This window comes from Micropterus dolomieu, linkage group LG18 (genome assembly GCF_021292245.1).
Source record: "Micropterus dolomieu isolate WLL.071019.BEF.003 ecotype Adirondacks linkage group LG18, ASM2129224v1, whole genome shotgun sequence".
NCBI classification, from domain to species: Eukaryota; Metazoa; Chordata; class Actinopteri; order Centrarchiformes; family Centrarchidae; genus Micropterus; species Micropterus dolomieu.
The window spans coordinates 35430880-35445487 of record NC_060167.1 but is presented as its reverse complement, the minus strand read 5'-3'; the positions used below and the strand labels follow the sequence as shown (position 1 = coordinate 35445487).

The following is a 14608-nucleotide window of genomic DNA, read 5'->3' as shown; positions in this document are numbered from 1 at the left end:
TGCTCTGCACTGACAATATAGCACAAAATGCATTCAATTTAATCACATTTCACAATGGTCATTGACATGAGGCATCCAAGTTTGTTTGTTTTTTTAGGCACTTCTCTTTTCCTTCCCACACCTCCACATTTCAGTCAAGGTCGTACAAATGCCAATTCACACACAGAGGTATTTCCAACTTTTATTGAAACAGAACCCTGAAAGTAAACAATTAAAAAAAAACAAAAAACACATGTTTTCAATCAAGCTAATGGTTTTATTAACATGAACAACCAAGGACTGAAATTTAGGGTCCCATCTGAACACAACAAGATGCAGTTAGTAAAGTCTGTCAGGATGAGAAGCAGAAGACCAGCCAGGCCTGGATTGTTCCAGTTTATCCAGCGAGGCAGCGTTGCATAGAAGAGTGTTGCATGTAAAACAAGTGACCTATTAGTCATTAGAGTTTAGTCAAGCACTGTGTTCCTGCACACAGGTACATTATTCCAACACCAAAGGAAACCATCCACAGGCAGCTACATGGGTATGGAAGGGAATATTTTGAGTGAATAAGTAAAATAAAAGAAATCACTAAATCTTCAGAAGAAAAAAAAATAAAAAAAAAAAAATTAAATAAAAACTGTGCGCGAGTTGATCATCTCAGCTCAAGATTATCATCTCCACACCGCACAATCAAATATCCACACATTAATGAGACAAAGTTGAGGAACTGAGGTAAGTTTTTCACAGTTCAATAAATTAACCAAAGTACATCATGGCCTGTGTTTAGCTAAAGGTGGGTAAACATCAGCACCGAAGTAAACCCATTTCTCACAATGCATCAGTAAAAACAGAAAGAAACAGCCAGGCAACCGACAAGACAACCAATGGCTGTGTTGCTTATTCCAAACCCATGCGATGCGTTTGCAATCCAAGGAAAGCTGCACACACCCAACAAACACTGTGGTGACATGAAATAGCTGTTACTTTCAAATCTGACAGGTTTTGTCTCCAACTGTGGTATGTCTACGGTGGAAAAAAATGAAACAATGGCTTAGTAAAGAAAAGGTGAAAATGTGCAGAGACATGAGGTAGTACAATCAAATTTAAATAACTCAGGTTCCCAGTTTAGCTCAACATATAAGAAACTTCAGCAAATTCTTCCATTCTGTTTCTGCCCGTCTTCTGACCTTTGGTTCACGGCAAAAATATCAGTATCCAGCTGTGGTTCACTGTATAATTGTTCCAAAATGTTTCTAAACTTGTTGTTATTTTACATTTCACTTTTGATCACAGGCACAATTACAAGCAATATTTCACCAACACTTACATTACTATTATGATTTCTCAACAAGAAACAAATCCACATCACAGTTTAGAACCTATAATGCACGTAAACGTTATGAAATAACTCTGGGGCTTTGCACCTTTAACATGAATGGAACCTGTTTAAACACAAAGTCTTCAGCTCCCTTTGAAACCGTGATTTTACTCAACAAATAAATGGTCCACAGAACAGTTAAATGCAAAAAATAATCAATTCACATCTCATTCCCAATGACCACATAGGCATATTACATTTTTCGTTCCCCTTCCATACTTAAATTCTAAAGACTGAAGAAACTAAAACATCCAGACCATATATCCTGAATTATTTATTATTAGTGTCAGATCAAATCAAAGCAGTTTCTCTCGAGCCACATTTAACCTGACAAGCACTTTCAAGGCACCATAGGTATCAAGAATTCAGTAGAAATCAAATTACAAAGTGTAAAAAATAAGTTAAATGACAGGCTGCCAAATAACCTGCTCTACGCGCTGGGGAGTGGAGTGAAATAACATGGGGCATGTGAAAAGCTTACATGTCTCCAGATATAAATTAACATTCATTCTATCACATCTACTTTGGGGCATATTTCTACTTTTCAACCCACTTTAGTTTTCCAAAATGTACTGCTAACGGTGTTTCACTGAAGATGCATATTTGAGCACTAAATGGAGGGACTGTTTGCAACACTGATGTGAACTGATGAAAGGTGGCAGAATAAATAAGTTGTGTGTCAACAATGCCCAACAATACCATAAAAAAAAATAATAATAAAAAAATGGTGCAGCAGTTAAAGGCGGCAGCTTGTGGATGATTTGTTTTGATTTTGTTTCCATTGATCCCCTTTGGACTGTACCGGACAGCAGCTTAAGTGATCTGTCAAAACATGACCACAGTGAGACGGTTTCATTTGGAAAACAAAACCCAGGCTGAAAATATCTGGAATTATCCAGTGGCTAATGGGGTTGGGCGATATGTAAATTTTTGAGACTATAGTAATTTGTCAACCATTATAAATTCGGCTCCATTGTTTATACTAAGGTAACTATCACTTTTACAGGCAATGCTGTGGTTAAATGAGCATGACTACTTCATCACAGAACCACATTTACAGGATTTTCGCAAGTATTTAAGTCACTGGATTAGCCAGTGTCAACTGAATTCCCAGACAATTTACTGTACCATCTCACACACACAAAATTACATATATTGTGACAGTGGATTTTACACGTGACCGACTCCCAAAGACTAACCATGACTTATACCTCGGTGTAAACCAACAGAAGAAATGTAAACCCAACAACAAAAAAGGGAAGGTGACACCGTCTTTTGTCATTACATAAAGCCATACACAAATCTGACGCAGGCAATTATGTTTACTAGATCACTGTTGTAACGACAGGCGATCTACAGGAAATGAACCAACAACAAGACAGTTAAGCACGTGGAATACAATCCTAACGGGCAGTAAAGTAAAACATCTGAATAAGGGGCCGACATATGGAGACGATCACCCCTGTGAACACATATGTATATAAACTAAAGCTGCAGCTTAGCTTTAATTTGGAGTCCATCGCTGCACTCTCTGTGGTGTCCTTTGCACAGTGTCACCATCTCAAGTTCTGTGATGGGAATTTCTCCAGACTTTTATTCTTTGATAGGCATGGCTATGTGAGTTTAAAAGCAAGCTTCCCATTAAGCAGCAGGTGTGATGTTTCTTGCTTTATTATAATATCCTGGGCAAGACAAACGTTCTCTATCACAATTGGCAGATACTTTCACTCTAAACAAGTAAAACAAACACAAACAAACAAAAAAAAAAAAACAACAACAACAACAACAACAAAATCTCCATTCCAGTATCCAACCTTCTGGATGTTCCATTGCATCTCTTTTACCTTTACATTCTTCAGTTTAAAACAGGGAGAGCCTCAATGATTTAGCAGCTCCAGGCTGAAACATGTACCTGCAGAGAAACAGAAGACAAATAACTCATTTAAAGTGTTTAAAAAAGACACACCCAAAGAATATGCCATTGTTTTTTTATGCTTTTCCCGCAGGTCCTCTTCAATTTTTGAGAAATGTTTATTTCACAGAAAAAAAAACATTGTTTCTAATATTTTTTATAGAAGGAATTAATATTGAGAATAAGTCGTGCAGTGACTAATGTAAGAAATGTTTTGGACTATACCATATTCTACTATTCTTAACAAATGACCTTTAAGGTTTTGCATCGCATTTACCCTGCCAAAGAAGTGTTGCAAAGATTTAAACTTAACATTGATTATAACTGTGATTTTTGCAATTTAGAAAGAGAAACTATATTTCATCTTTTTTATTTTTTTTTTTACCACTGTGAACATACAAATGTATTCTGGAAAGATCTGGAACATTTTACAGAAAAACAGGTAAGAGTATACTAATTAAGGTATTTGATGTCATGCTATATTTTGTACTTCATGGTCCAGACAATATTAACTATGTTCTCATCATACAATTCCATATCCACAAATCAAAATGGACTGGATCCAAACCCTGCTTCAATCGATTTACAGTTGAACTGTAAACTAAGCATGTTGTCTGATTACCTGTATAACCTGATTTCTCTGAGTAACCTGGTTTCCTGTGTGCATGTAAACATCCTGAATGTTGTCGGTTAACAGTCTGTATCAATAACTAACAACCTGTTTGGTTCAGAGTGACACATCAGGTCAAGGTATATATCAAATCAGCTGTAGGGATTGTCATACAATGTATTAAATACTGCCCTGATAATAATAATGCCCTGAAACAATTGTTTAATTCAGTTGAACTGATGAGTCATTTGACACAAATTTGATCTGCAACTATTTTGATACTTGTTAAATCGTTTAAAAAGGGGCTATATGTAGTTTTTATTAAAATAACTTTTCAATTAATACATTTTTTATTGCCTATTTGTGAACGCGTTGTATCCTCACATAAAAATGAACCACACGCCTGCTTTCTCAGTCCCTTGGATCAGGCACTGTGCTGTGTCCTATGTGAAGAAAATCAGGTCAGGTTTTCTGCATGCGTGGTCCCGAGCTATCTTGCCTACTGATTCTAAACTCTAGCGAAGTAGCCACACAACACAGCTAACGAAATGGAGTCTGCAAAAACCAAAAAAAGACCGACAGACAGACTCCAGCGCAAACTCCACATAAGGAGAAAAGCAATAAAAAAGTTTTATGTGCTGAAGCCCGTCACATCAAACGAGAATCAGATCGATATCGGGTGCCAACACGGTCAACATCCGAAAGGTATCTGAGTCACGGAGAGACCTCTGCTTTGTTTTGCATATAAAAATCGACCCAGAATTGGCTTTCATCCTGTTGGACAGGTAAACTAACATTACCGCAAAACATGAATATGTATTGTGAGAGTTTGTGCTTTAGTTGGCTAAAATTAGATGTTGTTAGCTTGACGGCTAACGCTGACCAGTTACTAACGTTGTCTGCTGCAAAATACTATAGTTGTAATGTTATTGCTTGCCACATTACTTCACCAGCTAATGTGACACACATTACCATCCTGTGTACCACCGGTATTATGTCGAAGTGTTGGTACAAAGCAAATAACCCACATAATATAATGCAACATAATGGTGCAGGACAACAACACAGGTGAAGACCCAAGGGTGGCAACTCTCATTATAATATTCAGTCTAGCTCACTAAACGTTTCATTGTCATCCAATACATTTAGCTGTGTTGACACTGCTGAGCCTCTCTGGTGAGCGCTGTCGTATCATGTTGGCTAAATGCAGTCAACGAAGTATCATGTAACGAGCATGGATTAATTCAACATCAAGACGATAAAAATATTCCTGTAATGTTGCAGTGGGAGTTTACCGAGTCAGTGCAGCAATGTAACACCGCTGCAGCAAATTGTCTCCAAGTCTTTTCAGCGATGCCCACTGCAGAGTGCCCTGCCTGCTGCTACACACACGCACGCGCTGCATGTAGAAATACATGGATTCAAAACAGCATCTCAACAGATGTGTCACAATAAAAAGCAGCAAAGAAGGCATTAATGCAGCATGGAGTGTGAAGTGAAGCCTGAGGTGTGGTAGGACAGGAGGTTTTTACTAAGGTCACAGGCCTGCTCTCAATCACACACACAGGACAGCTGGCACCAGGGCCACAAACACCTCAAATAGCCTGGAAGGTCCCGCTCCCCACTTCACCGGAACACAGCTAACATGTCTGACAGCATGTCAGACTGTAAACCACCGTGTTGAGGATTATCAGCAGCTATTGTGCAGCAGTGAGGAGCTGGAGCCTCTGGGGAAACCTTCAGCACAAACAGGCCTTTGTTAAATCTGACCCGCAGCACCAAGTGAAGGTACTGGTGATGTTTTGAGATGTGCAGCTGCTTGGATAGTCAGTGACAGATCCAGTTTGTGTCCACGTCCTCTGTTACATAACTGACTTACAGAGGCTCAGGGAAGGATTTAGAGATTCATCCTGCAGCCCATGGAGACAGGATTTAATGGCCATTGTTGACATGTCAATTTTATGTAGCATCAGAATTTGGTCTGGAATCACGCTCAGCTACATGAATGATAACAGGGCTATTATCTACTTAAAGGGTAACTTTAGTATGTTTTAACCAGCACCCCATTTTCACACGTTTTAGCATTTAAGTGACTCATGGGAACATCCCTACTGTTATATTACCGAGCGTGCTGCACTTCTCCTGCTCTGCATTTACAACTTCAGTCTCCTCCTCTATATTTTCTTGTCACTCTCTTCTTCTGTGGTGGTTGGCAAACCAGTTTAGAGGCACATTATCGCCACCAACTGTCTGAGAATGTGGTAAGCAGTCCTGCTGCCCAAATCATGCTACCTTGTGAGGCAGCTTCAGAATCCAGCCCTGATTTGCTACATAGCCTGCCCTGAATATATAGCAGATTCCCTACAGTGTGTACTTGGCTAAACACAGTCACACTTGACTGTTCAACTTTGTAAATGTACATGTATTGATGTTTTGTTGAGGTTTATTGTTGTTCTTTTCCATGGTTAACATGAGGTTAATATTGTAACGGTACTAATTGACAATAGTAATGTTATGGTCCACACAGTCTCTGCATTCTAACTAACTCCTTTCAACTTGGCCCTGTTATCTGACACAGATCACACACATATTGTAATTTGTCCTTAAACGCAACATACAAACACTCATTTGTTGGCTGAGAGAGTAGAAACACTCCAGCAGGCAGAAAGCAGAGCAGGAGCAGGAAGGCCAACTGGGATCTTTGCAGCTCCTACCCCCGCCCCGCTTTCATAATATGCACTCCTCCCCATCGCCCTACAAGAGCAAGGCACATGACATAAGAGCAAAAAAGGCTAAAGGAATCATTCAAGAGAGTGATTCTGCTAACTCAGTTAAGGAACAAACAGGTCAACATCATACCTGCTAACGAGAACTATGTATGTAGAGGAGGAGCCAGTACATGCTCACTCAGCCTCTTTAAAAGACAGGGATCTGGGGCTTTCGTTGCATAAGAGGAGTCCTAGTTAGCTCCAGCACAACACACACACGTACGTTACTATTATGTGCCCTGGGCAAGCAGCTAACAGCAACCCCACCCTCACTCTGAGCCATTCACTTGCACACATTAATACACTCCACGAAACATGTCACAACACTTCACACTGCAAATGATATTTACTGCAACTGACTGACAGCCTAGACGTGATGTCTTTGTGATGACGTCCTGGTTGCCACTTAGGCTATGTTCAGACTGCAGGCCAATGTGACCCAAATCCCATTTTTTTGCTCATATGTGAGACTCTGATCTGATCTTTTTATGACAGTGTGAAAAGGATCTTTTCCAGTTCAGATTTGGGCCACTTTCATATGGGGTCCATATCCGATCCAGATCGGATGTTTTTAAATGTGACCTCAGTCTTGACACTCAGGTCGAAATTGATGCGACTTTGACGTCACTCTAGAGCAGCTGTTGTCACAGTTCTGCTGTAGACGGAGCCACTGTGAACAAAAAGCTCCACAAAAGCCATTATTAAACATGTGGCGCTCTTCCTCCTCTACCTCGCTATCATCTGCTCCCAAATTCCCCTTATAAAATATATGTTAAGCTTAAATTTATTGCATTACAATCATATTTAAACTTACAGCGCTGCTTCAGCTAAAGGTGATAGTGTTTCAACTTTAATTCAGTGTCCAGTTTAGTTCTTTGGATCGCTGCAGATTGGACACATCAGGAAAAGTCTCTCAACTGCAATGTGAATAGTGCTCTACGGTCACTGTGACCCACATACAATTAGTATTTCCACATTAAATTGGAGATGCAGTCATTTATAACAAGGGAGATAGCGGGACAGACAAACAGACAGCACATTAAAAAGGTCAAAGAAGTCATGAGGAGATTACATGAAAAGGTATAAGTACCTGTATAACAATCTGGTTGAGAGTCATGTAGCACACGTAACCCGGTCCATTCTGGCCTGCAGCTCAAAAGCATCAGGCCGGTCCTGAGGGTTGACAGCGAGCATGTCACGCAGCAGCTTCCTCACTCCATCAGACATGCATGACCTGCGTTTCTGTGGGATGTTCAGTACCATCTTTGGGTTCTCTAGCAGTGCCTCACCCACCGGCACAATGTCTGCTCCTTGTCTCACATATGTACCCAGCAGCTCCCGCTTAGATTCAGAGTCAATGAAAGTAATTCTCTCCACCATGGCCCAGATGATGATGCCTAAGGCAAATATGTCAGCCTTGGCTGTGTAGTGGCCCTCCCACACCTCGGGAGCCATAAAGAAGTCTGAGCCGCACGCCGATGACAACCAAAACTTGTTGACGTTGACGTGTTTGTTCTTGTCGTCGCCTTCTTTGCCTTCGCAGGAGTTTCCTAAACCAGCGCATACTTTACTCAGGCCAAAGTCGGCCACCTTAAGAACTGGAGCCCCTGACTTCTCCGAGATGAGGATGTTGTCAGGTTTGAGGTCCCTGTGGACAATGTTGTTTTCATGCAGGAAAGCGACAGCACTGGTCAGCTGGAGCATAAAGCTATTGTTGGTTTCCGGGTCAGGCCGCCGGGACAGGATGAACTGATTGAGGTCACCACCTTCACAGAACTCCATGACGAACCACAAGTAACAAGGCTCTTCTTGAGGACCAAGCACTCTCTCACCTGCAACAAACACACACTGGTCATTCATAGTGACGAAATGGTACACACTACTTCATGTAATTACATGTGCAAAGAAAAAAAGATTTGTTAAAACCATAACATATCTTGATAATCAAAGATTTGGACTTGTCAGAAAATAGGGTGAGCACGCAGGTGTCGCCTTACAGCAAGAAGGGTCTGGATTCGAATCTTCTGTGTGGCGTGTATGTTCTCCCTGTACCCGCATGGGTTTTCTTCATGACAGTTTCCTCCCACAGTCCAAAGACAGGCAAGTCAGGTTAATTGCTGACTCTAAATTGTAAGTAGGTGTAAATGTGAGTTTGAGTGGTTTTCTGTGTGCGTCTGCCCTGTGATAGACCGGCGCCGTGGCATTGGTGTCACATCGTCTCTTGCCCGATGCATTTCAAGAACTGAATACGAAATCTGCCTTTCGATAACAGTCTGAAATTACAGTTTCCCAATGGCGCTGTGAATTTGCACTCTTAACTATCTGACTCCACTATCATCTCATTGGCAGTGTCCTGCCTTTCTTCTTCAGGGTGTTTCCCATTATATATGGTTGGTATTTATCTGAATTTCAACAGGCTTAGACTACGCGAAACCAGTTCAGGGCATCTCTAACAAGCTTTGGCATGTATTTTAGACTTTCAGGAAGAACAATGTGTCACAATGCCTGCTAAAAACATCTTCATGTAGGAACCACTGTACACGAAAACACTGAGAGGTATCCACTGTTCATAGACCTCCTACTTATGTTGCTTACTTGTATGTCAAAAGTGCAATGACTGTCAAAGGGATGAACGAAATACTTCTGTGAATACAGACAACACAGCAGACTCCATTTTAGTGAGTCTGAGCCTCGGGAGCTCCCTCACCAAATCTACCCATCCCCCAGCGAGTCTGTCATGGTACAACAACAATTCTACCACAAAAAGGTAATTTCCTAACACAAAGTTAACCCTACAAACTAAACCTTACAAGCATAATACTTTATTCGTGTGGCCCACTGAAACCTAGCTACAGGCTAACACATCACATGACACGACAAAAAGCAAAACCACCCAGATCAAACATCCTCCTCGGGGTTAGCTCAATCAAATGACCAGTGTGATGTAACTGACGTCCACCAAAACTGTTAACTAACCCTAATGATCAATTAATTATTATATTCTAAGATCCCAGCATGTCCAGTAAACCAGTGTCTAAATCTGAGGAACTAACGTTACCTCCAGTTTTGTTTCAAAAGTCTAAACTACGACCATTAAAAAAATCTTGTAATTTAAAGTTACGTTGGATATTTAGGGGGACCATCAAAAGTCATTGCTACAACACAACAGTTTCTGAATTCTTAGAGGTTGCTTTTCAATTCGGGAATGATTTAAAGCCAAAAAGCAGCCCATAGTTCCCTCTAATCTCAAAGTCTGATAACGTGACTCAGCTCAAACAGCTAACAGTTAACGTTGGAGAGCTACCGTTAAAAAGCCTCACCTTTTAGTGAAGTCTCCACGAGACGCAGGTACTGTTTGGACCGTTTGTTCCCATGACTCATTTTCTGGGCCATGCCATTCCTCTGCAGCACACACTCTTCCAGCTGGACCACATTTTGATGCCGTTTCTCCAGACTTGCTAGCGCCCAGAACTCCTGCAAGGCGAGCTCCACGTTTTCCGGCGCGTCGCAGCGCAGTTTCTTCACGGCAACTTTAGCACCAGACCTCCGGGCCACCGCCTCGTACACCACGCCGTATGTGCCCCTTCCCACCTCCCGCAGCAGGCTGTAGCGGGGCGCCATGATCCTCCGCTCCAGGTTATCCTGCTTGAAGAGACCAGTGTCCTCCTCCATGTCATTGTCCTTTCCCGTGTTTCCCACGCTAAGACACCGCAGCACTTTCGCCTCGTCGGCTCGTGCTCTGGCTTGTTGTCTGCAGGAGGCTCGCGCGCTCCTCGTGCGTCTCCGCCTGTCGTCCTCGCCAACTGTATCCATACGTCCACGTGAATCCATCACGATTCAAATAGTAAAGAGAAAAATGTCCACATGTTGTCAACGACAGCAGTGACTGTGTGACCCATTGGCGTCCTTTATTTGAATGGAGATAACAGGAAAGAAACAGGCTCATCAAAGTTAAAGAGGGGAGGAGGGTAAACTGGAAACACAAGTAAAAGTCGCTGCAATATATAAGAGGGTTTCCGGTCAGGCTTCAAAATAAAACCGATAATGTTAAATGCGTTTCTAGTTGGTTGGTTCATCTGGGCAGAGACGGTAAGATTTTATTGATCTAGTAAGTTGTGTCACGCTACACGTTAAGCGGCCTTTCTGTTTCTGCACTGCTCGATCCTGTGGCATTTAAACCCACTGTACGGATCAATTGACCACACTAAATGTAGCACGGAACCCACGGTCGGTTATGTTCCATAGACTGTATATAAAAAGTTATGTTCATTAACAATTACAATAAAGTTTATTTAAACAAAATGTTTGCGTCCTCAATGAAAAGACACAGAAAAGGCAGCATTACGTAATACAGCCTATAATGTTTTACATTATGAGCGGGTAGTAGGAAGAAAACAAGAGCAGGTTACTGTGGAGCTGCAGATGTCTAGAAGACGCAGACAACATTGGATTTAAATCACAGTAGTATCAGCAATGTAGCTTTAGCCTTAATCTGTATAATTATTCTTCTTCTTCTTCCGGCTTTCCGGCAGACTAGATTCCTTACGGCATATTGCTGAATCTCACAGTTCAGTCTCAGTATCGTTTTATGGCATCACCATTCTCAGACGGGTAATCCTGTTGCAGATATAAAGTCAATGACTGCTACCACTACCCTCGATTGATTCTCATGACGATTCAATATGTCTCTCAATGTCACTGTCTGTCTTCCAGCTCCTTATAGTGCAGAGTAAAGTTGATCTCTTTGCCTTTTGTACTGTTGACATTCCATAAACACATGTTTAACAGTCTGTTGTTGATTGCAGGTTCTACAGAGTCCATCCTCATGTTTGCCCATCTTTGCCAGATCCCATGCAAGTCCACAGTGTCCCAGTCTCAGTCTTGTCATGATTACAGAATGTCTTCTGGTTTTACCCAAGTAACACTGCTCTGTCTTACCATTGCCCTGTAGATCATTAGTTGAGTATCTCTGCCTGCACCCCATGTGCTACCTCAGAGGGAACGCATTACAATTATCACTTTTTCACACTTATTTACTACATTATTTATCTGCTTTCTCCATGTTAGCTTCTCATCAAAGTGCACACCCAAGAATTTGAACTCTTTTACCCTTTCAATTGCTTGTTCATACAAAAATAAACCACCACATTCAGTTTTCTTATTACCAAATATTATATACTTTGACTTATCTACTGAGATCTTACCACTTTTCACCCCAACTAGCCACCTTGTTCAGTGTTACCTGCATTCGCTCAGTTATTTGTTTGATATTCCTGCCCCTTTTCCAGATGGCCCCATCATCTGCAAACAGAGACTGTCCAAAATTATTCCCAATTCCTTCAAATATATAATTTATCATAATGTTGAAAAGGACTGGACTTATTGCACTTCCCTGAGGTGTTCCATTATCAATACCTGTGCCATCTGAAAATGTATTTGCAACCCTAACTTGAATGCTCCTGTTCTTCAAGAAATCTTCCAGTTAAGTTAAGCATCTGCCCTCTGACTCCAGACTCATAACGTTTAATAACAAGTCCCTCCTTCCACAGCATGTCATATCAAGAAAAACCGGCATTAATATTTCTTTATTCACCATTGCATTCTTAAAGTCACTATCAAGGGAAATTACAGCATCCGTGGTACTTCTCCCTCTATGGAAGCCACTTTGTAAACCATCCCTTCTTCTCTAATTTATAAACCAATCTGTCTGTGACCATCCTTTCCATTATTTTACAGAGGACTGATGTTAGTGCAATGGTCCTGTATGATCCTGCCTTTGAAGCGTCTTTCCCTGGTTTTAATATTGGGACCACCAGTGCGTGCTTCCATGAGATGGTAGAATTCCCTCCTGCCATATGTAATTTATTAAGGACAAGATTTCCTCCAAAACTAGATCACTTAGATTCTTAATGATCTCATAGAAAATACCACCCTTCCCTGGAGCTGTTTTCCTCCCTTTTCCAATTGCCCTGTGTAGTTCTTCTAACAAAAAAAGTAAATTACACACATCAGAATTATCATGATTTACCTCAAGTTTGTCCCGATTTTGCTCTAATATTTCATTTCTTTGTATAATTTCATTTCTTCTCCTGTGAACACATAGCTTTGCTTTATCCAGATCACTTGTAGCAAACAAGCCCTCCTCCTCTAAAACTGGCATTTTCCTTTTTCTATTGCTTCCTGACATACGGTGTACTGCCCGCCATATATCTCATACTGCTGTCTCTGCCCCTAATTTTCCACAGTATCTTCTCCAGCACTCCTTTTTTGCAGTCACACTCTGCGTGCTTTGGCCGCAGTCTGTTATACTCTACTGCTTTATCTTATGTTGGACATTTTCTCAATGCTCTATACCCAGGATTTCTGTCTCTTACTGCTTTATCACAGTCCTTGCTCCAACATGGTACCCTAATTTTCCTTTTGGAGGTCTTCTTTATCGGGATAGATTCATTTGCACTTCTCATAATCATTTCACATAAACTGCTGTTCCATTCCTCTACTGTCGCTTCCCCATTTACTTCCTCTATATTTTTATTGCACCTTTCAGAAATAAATGGCCAATCTGCCTTACTATAATTAAAGAATTTTTGGTTGCCCTGTTCTTCACTCAGTAGTCTTCCCAAACCTCAATAGTATTGGATAATTATCACTTCCTATTATGCTAATGCTAAGTCTATGTGTGAGACATTTCCTGTTCTAACATCGAATCTAGTTGGCCTGCCATCATTTAAACAAACTAATCTCCACCTGTCCATAAATTCCTCTATAGTGGTCCCATTAGTATCCTTTATTCTACTACCCCAAAGAGGGTTGTGAGAGTTAAAAGTCCCTATTTGTTCCATAACCCTCTCCAACTCAGTTAAATTTATTTGTAAGCACGGATTATAAACGTTTGCTATGTTAATCCACCTGTGCTGTGCCCAAACCCTTACTATAACACATTATAGATTAGGCTTCATTTCTACTTTCTGGTACTGTACATCTGATCTTATAAATGTTGCACACCCTCCCCCAGATTTTCCGTTTCTACCATAACTGACACTTTCATATCCAGGAATCACAAAATCTAAACATGGTTTCCTGAATACATATCACTTGTGGTAAGTCTTTAAATTCATCATGAATGCCATGATTATCCCGCATTTTACATATTGTTTGACAAGCTGGGCACAAGCTAACAAATCCACAATGAAGCCACTCGAAAGTCTCTATAAACATACTATCAAAGTTTAAGATTCGAAACCTAATAGTTTTCACACCTGTCAAATCTTAGATACCCACAGGCTTTTGAGTTGGGAAAACTTGATCAATTATAGTAACCTCTGTCTAGTTTATAAGACATTGCACAGCACTGCCCTACCTCCACTGAAGAGATTTGTTATGCAGAGAGCAGGAACTCATGTTACCGGAGGTATCACAAGATTTGAGAAAGCAGTTGCTAAACAGCTGTGTGACTTTCTACAGAGCAATAGTTTATTTGAGGATTTTCAGTCAGGATTTAGAGCTTATCATAGCACAGAGACAGCACTGGTGAAAATTACTAACAACCTCCTTATTGCATCAGACAAAGGACTTGTCTCTGTACTGGTTTTATTAGATCTTAGTGCTGCATTTGATACCATTGACCATCAGATCCTATTGCAGAGACTGGAATATTTCATTGGCATTAAAGGAACCGCTCTAAGCTGGTTTAAGTCCTATTTATCAGATCGATTTCAGTTTGTACATGTTAACGATGAGTCCTCCATGCATGCCAAAGTTAGTCATGGAGTTCCTCAAGGATCTGTCCTCGGACCAATCCTCTTCACTTTATATATGCTTCCTTTAGGCAATATTATCAGGAAACATTCCATAAGCTTTCATTGTTATGCAGATGATACTCAGTTATATCTATCAATCAAGCCAGATGAAACTCATCAGTTAGCTAAACTTCAAATGTGCCTTCAGGATGTTAAAAC

At 40.8% G+C, this 14608-nt stretch overlaps 1 protein-coding gene across 2 annotated transcripts; it reads right to left on the bottom strand.

The window, feature by feature from the left end:
• Positions 1 to 235: 235 nt before the first annotated feature.
• LOC123986811 (serine/threonine-protein kinase 35-like) lies at positions 236 to 10628 on the bottom strand. Of its 2 annotated transcripts, none has more exons than XM_046075212.1 (3): positions 9971 to 10628; positions 7741 to 8482; positions 236 to 3272 (listed from the first exon to the last, which is right to left on the bottom strand). In XM_046075212.1, exons 1-2 carry the CDS (start codon positions 10479 to 10481, stop codon positions 7764 to 7766), a joined length of 1230 nt encoding a protein of 409 aa, XP_045931168.1. In that variant the 5' UTR covers positions 10482 to 10628; the 3' UTR covers positions 236 to 3272; positions 7741 to 7763. The 2 variants fall into 2 exon arrangements, with proteins under 2 accessions (XP_045931168.1, XP_045931169.1); XM_046075213.1 differs by lacking the exon at positions 236 to 3272 and adding an exon at positions 5181 to 5281.
• Between the last annotated feature and the right edge of the window lie 3980 nt (positions 10629 to 14608).

What these genes read in the sequence shown, in the direction of transcription:
- LOC123986811 (XM_046075212.1), bottom strand. Translation starts at nt 10,481, where the DNA reads ATGGATTCACGTGGACGTATGGATACAGTTGGCGAGGACGACAGGCGG. An exon ending in CGTGGAGACTTCACTAAAAG is followed by an intron (nt 8,483 to 9,970) that starts GTGAGGCTTTTT and finishes TGTTTGTTGCAG; the next exon opens with GTGAGAGAGTGCTTGGTCCT.